Raw genomic sequence first — 12084 nt, 5'->3', positions numbered from 1 at the left:
ATGTGCTGGGAGAGCTGAGCAGAGTGTGTTTGACAGAGCGGAGGATAAAGGAAACATGTTGGACCGAGAACGTGGGAGGAAAAGAACTCCAGATAGAGAGAGGAGGGGAGGAGGGAGGGGGGGGGGCACCTTTTAAGGCTGGTTTATCAAACCTGAGCAGTTCTGAACCAGTTCAAAACCTTAATTTCAACCTGACTGACAAACATTGCAAAAATATTGCATATTTTTCTCATCAGCACAGAAACCCCCCAACTCCCGGTACAATTCAAGTCATTTATCTAACCTCTGACCTCTTTATCTGCTTGATAGATTACGAATAAATCAGCTCTTTTGTGTACATTCTTAGCTGTCTAGGCATGTGATTTTCCCACCTCTTTACAAAAATATCCACATGACTATAAATCTCCTTGTAGATAGTCTGAGCAGCACAAAACAACTTGCAAGTTGACGCTGAAGCACGGCTGATCGGTGCCGTTAGTTCCTGTCCTGGGATTTAGTGGAAAAGCAGGCGTCCACTCAGACCTACTCATCCTGCGGTCAGATCACAGTGATAGAAGATCCATAAGGGAGGGGGGCGAGGAGAACTCTGTTAAAACACCCCCTCACGCCTCGTCAACACATCGTGTGTGAAACAGTCGATTTAAAAATCTTTTTCGTGTTTGGAAAATTTGCATCCCACGTGCACTTTGCTCATCTTGTTTGGCGAATAAGCTCAAATAGTTTTTATTTTTATTTATATTTGTGCTAATGTGGCCATGTGGGGACTAGAAGCTCAGATTCAGCCATTTAATATTATGTATAACAACCTAAAAATGAACTCTCGGGAGTCCTTGACTGCTACCACCCAGCACTCTAATTCACTCTTTACCAGAGATCAAAATCCAGAGTGTGCATTTTCCAAGTGCAACCCTTCATAATAAATTCTATGCCTGCACGACTCCTGCTGTAGAGAAATGCCACAGAGGAGGTGGGACACAAAAGCAATCAATAAGGCCATCATTTGAAAACAGAAACCAAATTGCGCAGCTTTGGACTGCAACTATGTCAGTAAACTGCTTGGCTCTGCAAAACAACAGTCGGGCTTTTGTTTGTGCGAATTGTTGCAGCTTTTCTTTTGAAATATTACCCACCCATGCAATTTATGTTTCATCTCTCACAACTGCCCCACACTCGCATGAAAATGATTCCCAAATCCCCCCCGCCACCTCCCTGTTTACTCTCTGCCATCCTGCTGAACACAATATTGGCTACATTCTTCAAGAGAAATGACAGGACTCTGTTTTACAGACTTCTGTCAAACATCACAGCCTAAAAAGGTGCTTTATATGGGGGATGGTTGGGGGTGAGGGGGGGGGGGACGAGACGGGTCGATAAGAAATCAGCAGCACAGACGTTCACAGTTCCCTTGAACACGAGCACTGACATTCACATGCACACTGTTACATAAAGGCGGGTGACAAAGTGAAGGAAAAACCAACGCAACGTGTCGAGCTGCCGCCAACGGCTTTGTAACTCTGGACACAACTCGTTTTCGTACTGATCCAACCATCAAATTGTACCACTGCTGTTCCGGAGGAGACCACGCCCTCATCGGGATGGAGATGGTCACTCAGGACTCAGTTAGCCTCGATTTGCAGCGACCCTTCACGAGAAGCTACACTATGGCAGCCAAATGGCCCCCCGACAGCCTAAAAGAAGCACTGGATCCCCGTCGCTGCTCTCTTCGTGTCCATGCAGAGAATATGGTGAAGGATGACTCATCAGGCCAGAATCGTTTTTCTCCAAAGCTCTGAAGACCTGGGCCTGTGGCTTCACGCACCACTGAGCTCTTTAACGCTCGTCTTTCTTCATCTTTATCTCGCCCCATCTTGACTCCAACAACGTGAACCAACTCGGTCTGTAAGCACATTTTAAAGCCACCACAGCGCGTTCGTCACGGGATGTGCACTGCTCAACTACACAATGTCATGCATTTCTGCGGCAGCGTCTCCACTTGGTTATATTCAGGGTTTTTCCTTCAACTTGTCGCCCCTCGGTACATGCAGAGCCTCAGTTTTAGCCATGCCAGCCTTTTAGTACATTACAAGTTTTAACAGTGAGCACACTGAAATAGAACAGGCCTGGGAATGGAAGAACAAAGCCAGTTCGTCTGCCCCCTCCCCTCCTCCTGTCCCCCCCCGAGGGTGGATGATGCCCGGCTTGGATGGGAGCCATGAACTGCTATATGCTCACCATTAGCCAAATGGGTGAGGGAGAGCGAGTATTGCTGATGGCACTTTGACCGTAAAGGAAGAAAGAGCAAAGCCTAAGCTGTTACTGGCAGTAAGGGCTGAATTTGCTTTAGTACATTCTTGCATGTGTTTAAGAGAAATGTCAAAATGTGATTTATTTAGGATCATATGCTCAAGCTGGATTTCTGGAGCTGGCCTAAGTAAGTAAAGAAAAAAAATAAAATCTAAATTTTCACTGTGGTTGGCAGCACATTGCTGTTGGTAATAAAAAATTAAAAAGCTAGGGATGATAAATATGAAATTAATGAAATGAAATATTTTACTTTAAAAATCCAAATTATGTCACAATAAATCTCACAAAGAACTTAAGGTGATGTGCCTTTAAATCAAAATGATTTGTAGGTCAAAATTATGTCAAAGTTTTGACATACATCACCTTGATTTATCTTTTTTTTTTTTTTTTTTTTTTTTTTTAAATCGCTCTTCATTCCCAACATTTCATTTACTTCAGGACTTCAACACGATGCAGCACTGAACCCCAACAAACTCGCAAACAGACGGACACATCACTCTCCCAGATTCCACACACAAACGTGTTTGCTCTCAGGGTTAAGAAAGCAATGAGGGTGTAATTCTTTATGGTTGACTCAGGGTCCAATGTTTTGAAGCCTGGATGTTACACACTTCGTCCAGGACCGAACACAAAGGAGAAAAATAAAGGTTCATTAATGATTGCAAATTGAGAATTGAGACAAAAAAATTTAAATAAAAAAGATGAGCTAACAATGGGTTTTCTTCTATGGTTCATCATCATTTATTAGAAAATGTTCTTTTACCTGAGAGAATCCTTCAATAGCTTCCTTTACCCAGTCACAAAAAGTGGTCTGTGTTTGTGTACGTGCATGCGTGTGTGTGTGTGTCTGGAGTGGGTTTTCGCTTATGCTCTCACGGGTGGGTGCATTTTGAAAAATCAATTATAGAATTAGTATGTATGAAAAAAAAAAAAAAAGATCTAATTAGACAAGAAATACGCCAAAAGGTTCACTCACTCACTTATTGCACTTCATTACAGATAATTGTAAACTTTCTAGTTAGTCGACTGTGTCTGCCTAAAGGCTGCAGCTCTGTTTGTTCTGGGGTTAAACTAATTTAAAAACATTAAACGGTGCAAAAGGCATTTGGCTTGGGTGCAATTTAGAATAATAACAAAAACAAAAAATCTTGTGGCAGATATTACCACCAAAGGTTCTCCCACCTATCGCGGGTTGGTTTGGGCCTTTCAAAGTGCTTTTTACATAAGTGCTTAAATACAAGTGATGGTCAGCGGGGTGCAGAGGTGCGTCTCCAGTGGGGAGGTGTTAGTGTTTTTTTTTTTTTTAAATCGCAAATCAGATCCAATCCTTTTCATTAATCTCAAAATCACAGATAATGGGTTGAGTAAACGTGTTCATGCTACATAGACCCCACTGATGGACGTCAGCCACCCAGAATGTTCTTTAATGTTACATTAACTTGGTCTCAGGAATCCCCCAAAAAAAAAAAAAAATAAAATAAAATAAATAAAATTAAATTAAAGCTTCACAGATATATTGCAGAAAGACTGAATTTAGGAGCTCGTCTTAAATCTTGGACTTAACATTCAACCCACCAAACAATGAGAGCATTGCTTTAGGAGAGTAGCACCCAAACGCAACAACACCACACATATACATGCACACACACCACTTTCTGAGCAGATAACAAACAACAGCACATCTTGTAGAATCCTTATTCTCCACAACATCCCCAGTACCCTTCCTCCTGGTTCTCCGGGACCAGGACTACCGCAGCAAAGCGTGGCGGAGCCTGAGGGGCCAGCCAGCCCGCTGGGCTACAGGCCAGCTCATACGGACAGTCCGGACCCTCGCCCACACAACGTAGCAAGGGTCTTTAGGTCAAGCAAAGAACCTCTGGAATCCAAGCTGGGCTAAATTTGATTCCATAAGCAAAAGCGGCTCATTGTTGTTGCACTGAGCTTACATTTTGGAGGGAGGTTGGAGGGAAATTGCATAGACATTTTGCTACTTGCATGTCTTCACAAACTCTACATTTGGCATGGAGGGGACCAAACACAACCATGAAACCAAACAAAACAACATCACAATCTCCACCCTTGTCCGATGTGACAACATGGAGGGATGAAGCTTCAAGGCCCCGCAGAGCCAGCCTTGAAAAACCACGCTTTGCTTTGCTGTGGGCTGCCAAAACTGCTGCAGAAAGGGTTGACATTCCTGCCTTGGCAGAAAAGAAGCTCTAACTAGTGAGAGTTAAAAACCAGCTGAAACTGTCACGATCACCAAAGACTCCGCTGACCAATTACAAATATAAAAAACAGCTGGGATGAAAATGCGTCTGTAATGATTACAAACGGCGGGGGGGGGGGGGGGGGGGGGGGGGGGGGCGTAAAGGCATTTTAACTTTGTCTCATTTGTTGTACGTTCATTTGTCTGCATGTTCGCGAGTTAGAGATTGTTTTGATTTCTATTCAGCTTCAGGTGTGTTTACAGAAAAGTCCCACCGACACAGCAAGGAGAAATGACACAAAATAAAGTTGGGGGGGTGTCTGTACAAGCCCCACCTGTAAACTGGTCCAGGTTCTCTTGGCTACCTCATGCCAAAAACTGAGCTTGTGAGATTTTAAGGCTGGCGTCTGGGAGGCTGCAGGCTGGTGGACAAGAGGGGAACTCCAATTTGGGCTTTTCCAACTATAAGGTGAGCGTGTAGCAGCCAGGTCAGCTGACATTCACAGTGACGACGGCGTTCAGCCGACCGTGGCCGCCGGTGACGCTCACGTCGATAGTTTGGAAGAACTGAATCCGATTCCAGAGGTGATCACACACACACTCACACACATCTGTAGGCATTCATGACTAGCGTGTTATGTTGTTATGAAGACATTAGGGGTACGAATCTCTTTGCAAACAAGAGGAGGCACAGGGTTTATGATTCATGTCACGGGGCACTTCTGAATATGGATCTGCATGCACGCATGCATACTGATGTAAGAAGCATTACACATTACTTTTGTTCTTCGGACATGACAGTGGGATGGAGCGGATAAATTTACTCTGCTGAGTTGCATGTTTATGTATTTACATCCTTGGTTATGGCCAAAATAAAATGCGAATGAAACGAAAATAAAAATCAAAACAGAAGATATACAAAAATACATAACATAGTATTGCACCTTGCAGACGGGCAATATATATTCTGTTTTGTTGGTTGTTTTTGTAACCTCTATGTGACACCACTATCCTCTCTGCTGGTGTGTGGAAGTTAGGTTGTGGGTGCCGGGCTCAGGTCCAGCCCCCTCCTGTCAGCTACATTCAATACCATAAAACACTCAGGCATTACAAAAGCAATGATCCCTCAGTCTCTGGGCCGTTCACATTTTAAATGGACTGTCTGTAGACTGCCTTTAAGATGGAGAAGCGCTCACATTAGCCGAGGATCTCACAACGTTGTTTCACGTTTGCGTTGCGTCTCCCGTCGTCGGAGAACTGAATGGATAAGATAAAGAGCACCAAAGCTTGAGGGAAGAGTTCTTTTGTAACTTCTACTGATGCGTACACACAAGCACATATTATCTTAACATATACATTTTTTTTTAAATCTATAAATGCATCTCTGAACGTTCACATGTGCCTGCAAAATATTACTCCTCCCAAGTTCCTTTGAGTTTTGTGTTGTGTGAGGTATGACAAGATTGTGTTTCAGTCTTTTTTTTTTTTTTTTGTATTTTCAGTTTCTGTTGCATTATTTTTCCTAGTTGTGTTTTTTTTCCTCCAAAGTTGTATTTCATAAAAAAAAGAGAAACCAAACGAACAAAACAATATGTATATATCTATGTAGATATATATATATTAAAAAAAAGAAATTCCTGTTTTGTTGGTTGTAATTTCCTCCTGATAAGAGGGGACGGACAACTGGACAGACACACAGACAAACAGATCAGTTGGCTTATCAACACAAACTATAGATGTGAAAAAGAAGTGAAATATTTTCTATATTACACTGCACGCATGGTCAAAAAGTGACTACAGCTGTTTTTCCCCCCTCTTTTACACAGAGCAGTTTAAGCATCAAAAAACAACCAGAAAAATAAGAAAATGATAAAATGAAAAATCTCCAATAATTTTATTCAGGAGTCTTTTTTTTTTAAGTCATCTCTTTTGTTTTTGTTTTATGGATTTATAATCATTTCATATATCTATTTTTCTTAATCTAAATCAGAATCAGAAGGTAAAGCAGCATTTTAACCCAGACTGTCGCTCACATACCCAGTCAGCTCATGAGAACAAAGGATGTCACCGTCTTTTTTGTTGTTGTCTGTTCTTTTGCAAGGACGTGTTGGATTTCCAAACCTGCATCTCTTGAACGGACCTGTTCCTGATCTTCTCCTATCAAAGTTGGAGGTTATCCTTTCTGAGGGAGCTGAGGTGGGGGGGACATTTGGGGTGGTCAGCTGGCATGGGAGCAGGTGGGGGGGCTCACGTGGGGCTGTTGTGGGGGACGAAGGGGAGTTCTCCACTTCCTCCCCTCCGAGTGTTCGTTAACATCGTCTCTACAGCCGACCACGCCGCCTTCTCTCACCCATGTCTGTGATGGCAGTGAGGACCGAGGCCCTTGGCTGTTGGTTTCCTGTCCTGCGTGCTCGTGGTCTGTCGCATCCTCACTCACATTCTCGCACTCGAGTCTCTCCTTCCCGCCGCCGCCGCCATTGCTGCTGCTGCTGCTGCTGCTGCTGCTGCTGCTTTGCCGTTCACATTCATTTGGTGGCGCCGCTCTAAAGGGCAGTTATGGCCAGCCTTGTCTCACAAGGGAGAGGCCTAGATCCCATTCTGTGTCAGTGATTCTGGGCCAAGCTGGGGGATGGGGGTGTCACCCTGCAGTGAGCGATAAGATAGCTAGGGTGCTCAGGGAAAGGGGGGGGGGGGTGAAAGGGAGGAAGGCTCAGAATTGAAATGTCACCGGCTGACTGCTGTAGGAGGGATGATATGGAAATGATTACTACAGGGAGAATAAGTGCTACACAGCCCTCCATGCTCTTCCACACAGGGATGTCTCTCCATGGGATGGGATGGGGGGGGGGGTTATGTGCTGTTGGTCTAATACTGACAACAAGACAGGTTTGGGACTGAGCCCACTGCGACTGCCAGCCTCTGTTACACAGAGCAGGTCATGGTGCCCGTTCAGGTTCAGGATAACGAGCACAACGAGGATAAAAGGGAGGACTACTGCAGTAGTGCAAAAACTCCCACCAGCCTGGCTGAGTGGGGGCTGTTATGATGGTGGTGGGGTGCATTCAGTCTGAGCTAGGCTCCAGGGAGGGCGCTGTACGCGGCCGGAGGAAGGGCAGGTGGTACAGGGCTGGGGGGTGAGGGGGTGGGGGGGGGTGAAGTGCTTGAGGAAGGACTCCTTCTGAGAGTCAGGCCAGATGCTGCCATCGTGCTCCGGTTGACGGTTACCTGTGATCCCTGCTGCTGCTTCGGTACTTCTGAAGGGTGCACATTACCCATCCTGTACAAGTGCCCAGTATGAACTACTGCTTGGCGTCGAATATAAAATAGATTTTCTCAAGTCTCTTTTCTTTCTTTCTGTCCATGTACAATGTGTATAGCCAGTTCGATTTGGCTTGGCCCCAGAATTGGAATGAACAGAGTGGGCTTTTGTATTCAAATCAACATTGGTTATTTGGCTGTACGCTCTGATGTCTGCCGTGGATTTTGGCCAGGATGTATCGCTGTTCCAGTGCTGAGCACTGAGACTAAAAGAGCGGTGGAGTCGTTTCATTTCGGTTGAGGACATCCCGTCTTTTGAGGTCTAATGCACTGTTCGTGCGTGAAGGAAAGCTTATTTCCATGAATATGTTTACTGAGCACTATTGTCAGCTATCGTAGGTGGACTGTGGAAGATCGCCATGACGCAGACAGAGACCGCCCTTTCTATGCACGCTCATCCAACGGTCGTGGCCGCCACTGGTTTTGTGTTGCTCTGTCATCCATCCATCCTCTGGTTACTTCTTCAGATGGGTGCCTGGTGGGCTGCACATCTGCAATGTCCTTCGTTGCTTCTGTGAGTGAGTCAGTTTCTGTTTTGCCAGAAACATGTTAAATCCAATTTTTCAAAAGATGACACTTGGTCCCATATAACAAAAAGAGATAACCCGAATGTAATGGGTACCATTCCCTGGAGCGGGTGGAACCCCCCCCAGGTGGATGGCCGGCCCTCCTGTCTTCAGTGGTATTTCATTTTAACCAAGTGATAGCACTGAGGGTGCGTGCGTATGCTGTGAGTGTTTTTTTTTTCCAGTACTACAAGTGTGCACCTATGGAAAAAATTCTGCACATTTGTGTGTTAACTTACACGTGCGCTTGAATGGTGTATGTCTGAGTGTAGGCTGTGGGCAGCTGCCCTGTGTCCACAGAGGTGAGGTAGTGCCTGACACCACAGGGGCAGTATTGCTGCCCCAGCCTGGGGGTGTGTCCGCATTGAGGTAAATGGTAGCCTTCTTGGCATTTGCCTGCTCTCAGTGACGCCCATGGTTTAAAAAAAAAAAAAAAAAAAAAGGCATGTGTGTATGGAAGCCTGGAGGGGCCACACTGAGCTGAGTCTTTGAGGACTCTGTACAAACCCTGCAGGTTAGGGCTGTATATAAACACTGCCACGCAGTGTATACAGTAAAATGAGGCATTCATGTTACTCTGAGGTGATGTTGTGTGTTGTTTCTATGTATATATGTGCGTGTGTGTGTGTGTGTGAGAAAGAGAGAGAAAATACAAAGAAAGAGTGTGTGTGTGTGTGTGTGTACGATGAGCTTTGCTGTCATGCTGGTGGTTGCTGCTATTCAAAACCTCTTTGGAGGCCTGGTTTGGGAGATTTACTTCTTCACCCCTGATTTTGAATCCGCAGTCCAGATATTAAATCTCGTTTCCTCCCTCTATCTCTGCCGCCAAGTGTCTCCTTCTCTTCTCTTCTCTTTCTCAATGCACTAACTCCGCGGAGAGAGAAGGGCTTAATTGTCATTCATAAGACGCCAGGTTGCTGGCACAAGCAGCACGAGCAGTGACTAGGCAAGTCTGCTCATGGGTGTGTGTGTGTGTGTGTGTGTGTGTGCAGGTACTATATGTCACAGGAGCCGGTCCAATGACAAACATGAAGGTATATATGGAGCCATGTTCTGCACGGTTTTCATAAGTAGACAACAAAATTTCCTAAAACTGGAGTAGCCTTATATAAATATAGCACCGGGTTGACTGTGATCCAAGCAGCTCTTCAAAAAGCTGTAACGGCTCAGATTAAGTTGAGAAACTGATAACAATAACTAGCTCTGGTAGCATAACTACAGCCACTAAACATCAGAATAATAAGCATCTACTGGAATTTCCATGTGCAGTGTTTTTTTTTTTGTTTTGTTTTCTTTGTGTTCCTGATTGTGTTTTCTTGCAGTGAGTGTGATAACATGTCACCGTTGACTATATTTTCTGAAACGCTGCCTTAACAATTATTCAGAAATAATACTGAGAGGTGCTGAGACACGGGCTTCTAAAACGTGTAAAATCTGTGACCACTACAAAGCACCGGAGAGACGGGGAACAGACTCCCGCAAAGAGTGCTGCTCTGAAGTACTGAGGTGGAACAGGCTGTGGCTGAGTGCATATGTATCTGTGTGTGTGTCTGTGTGTGTTTGCACATGGGATGTAAGTCTTGGCAAATGGCTACAACTCTTGCTAGATAAGACATCATGCTCAGACAGAAGGGCCCCCACACGGATTTTGAAATAGGGGTAAGTAAAAGGAGGAGAGGGTGTTCAGAAAAACAAAATCCTGTTTGCTTGACTCTCCTGTTGCTGGTGTGTTGTTGCTGTTTTTGTTGTTTCCAGTTTTTCAAAACCACATCCTGTGACTGTGATGTCGGAGAAATGCAGGTTCCTGCCGAGAGGACTCTCCCTCCATCCTTCCCCTATAATAAAATGATGGCCCTTCCCATCTCCCAATTTTGCTCCAACTTCCTCTTCCCTTTTGCCTCGTCGGCAAGAGTGTTCACACCTCCTGGTCCTCGAAGACCTCCAGGAAGAGCGGAGGGAAGAGTTCGTTGGGACACTCCACCTTCATGTGAAGGAAGCGGCTGGCGTGGCACGCCCCGATCATCCGCAGGTCCGTCACCTTCATCAGGAGCTTCGGCCAGAAATGGGGAATGTTGTGCTTGCGGTAGTTGATGTAGTGCTCGAACGCTAGCAGGTAGGTTTCCTGGCACTTCTCGATCTTGTCCACGCAGGTCAGGCCAGAGCGGTCTGTGTGGGTGAGTGGTGGGAGGCAGGAAGTGTGAGAGCAGAGGGAGAGGAAGGAGAGAGCATGTGTGAGTGTATAAAAGCATTCACTATCAGGAAATGTATTGATGATTATCCGCTTGAAACAAATAAACTATTCTATATTTCACAAATGAGCCCTGAATGCCCCGAGAATAATCCCACTGCTTTCTCAGGCGTTCCTCTCTTTGTTTGCATTCCTCAAACCTGTGAGGAAGGCAGAGGCCATCTTGAAATACTTCATAACACCCCAGAGGATCAGAGAAACCACAGCAGTGGACAGTCAATCCATCTACGGTGCAGAAAATCACTCATTCCCGCTTCTATCAGACTTCACAACTCCTTAACTATAAGAAGATTTGCTACCAAAGAGCAGTTTCCCTCCGAGGATTTTTAGGCACCTCTGATTCTGATTTGATATCATGTGACAAGCTGACTTTGGGCTCTTTGATCACATTCACAGTATGAGCTTTAAAATTCCTCCTTTCAACACTGAATGTTTGCGTGAACTTTTGACGTGGTTACATTTCAGTTCACGTTGAGCCACAACATGCCCCGTTTATATCAACGGCTGGAATACCGAGCGTCACGGGATGGTGGATTTCTCTGCACAGAAGACTGAATTTTTACATTTACGTTGGTGAGCTCCAGCTGGTGGACTAGGCCTGTTACAGCAGAGTGAAGAAGCCGAAGCTTGGTAACAACCTGAGCTCATGAGCAGCACGGCCTGCAGCAGCGCCACCTCCGTGTCGTCCAGGTTGAACTGCGCCAGGCTCTTGCCCAGATCGAAGATGGCGTCCGACACCACACCTAGCCCGCCGTTCTTCAGCTGCTCGCGCTTCACGGCCATCTCCCCGCTCAGCGTCAGCGTCTCGCTGTCGGGGTCGTAGCGCATGGCGGCCCGCAGCGACATGATCTCCATGCAGCAGCCCTTCAACAGGATGATCTGGTCTTCACAAGGCAGCTGGTCGACAAAGGTTTTTGTTCAAAAGGTTTAGACAAAGCTACACAACATGAACACACATTTCTGCACAGTTAGATTTTCCCCACGCAAACAAAAAAATGAATAAGCATTGTTGAATACCAGGAAAAAAGAGGGAGAGACAAAGGATAGAATAACGGAGATTAGATTCAATCGATCTTAATTCTGCTTCTGCTCAGTGAATCTGTTCTTGCTTCATCTTGCCTCTGACTCTTGTCATATTTATACCAGTAACTTTAATTATGCTTTTACATAAAAGCAGATATCTGAGAAGAGCTACATATATAGTGACATACAGTACAGGCCAAACGTTTGGACACACTTTCCTATTCATTTAAATGAGAACCAAACTTTTGGCCTGTACTGTACTTGTGAATAACTTGCCATTAAAATATGATGAAAGCAAATAAAGACTTCAAAAGTAAAAATGATGAGATATATTCAGGCTATTTGGATAAAAATGGGAAAAAATTATTTTTGTGAAGTTGAATAGCTGCAGTTTGTTTCGTACAACGGAAATATTG

At 45.0% G+C, this 12084-nt stretch overlaps 1 protein-coding gene across 2 annotated transcripts in view; it reads right to left on the bottom strand.

Moving 5' to 3' along the window:
* Positions 1–5870: 5870 nt before the first annotated feature.
* thrab (thyroid hormone receptor alpha b) overlaps positions 5871–12084 on the bottom strand; it is a 101210-nt gene continuing 94996 nt past the window's right edge. For both annotated transcript variants that reach the window (XM_029528544.1, XM_029528545.1), the window contains 2 exons: positions 11284–11542; positions 5871–10563 (listed from right to left, as the gene is read on the bottom strand). In XM_029528544.1, the coding sequence (XP_029384404.1) occupies positions 10313–10563; positions 11284–11542 (510 nt within the window). In that variant the 3' untranslated portion in view covers positions 5871–10312. The remainder of the gene's footprint in view (positions 10564–11283; positions 11543–12084) is intronic.

This window comes from Echeneis naucrates, chromosome 19 (assembly GCF_900963305.1).
Source record: "Echeneis naucrates chromosome 19, fEcheNa1.1, whole genome shotgun sequence".
In the NCBI taxonomy this organism is placed as follows: Eukaryota; Metazoa; Chordata; class Actinopteri; order Carangiformes; family Echeneidae; genus Echeneis; species Echeneis naucrates.
This window is presented reverse-complemented; position numbering and strand designations above follow the sequence as displayed.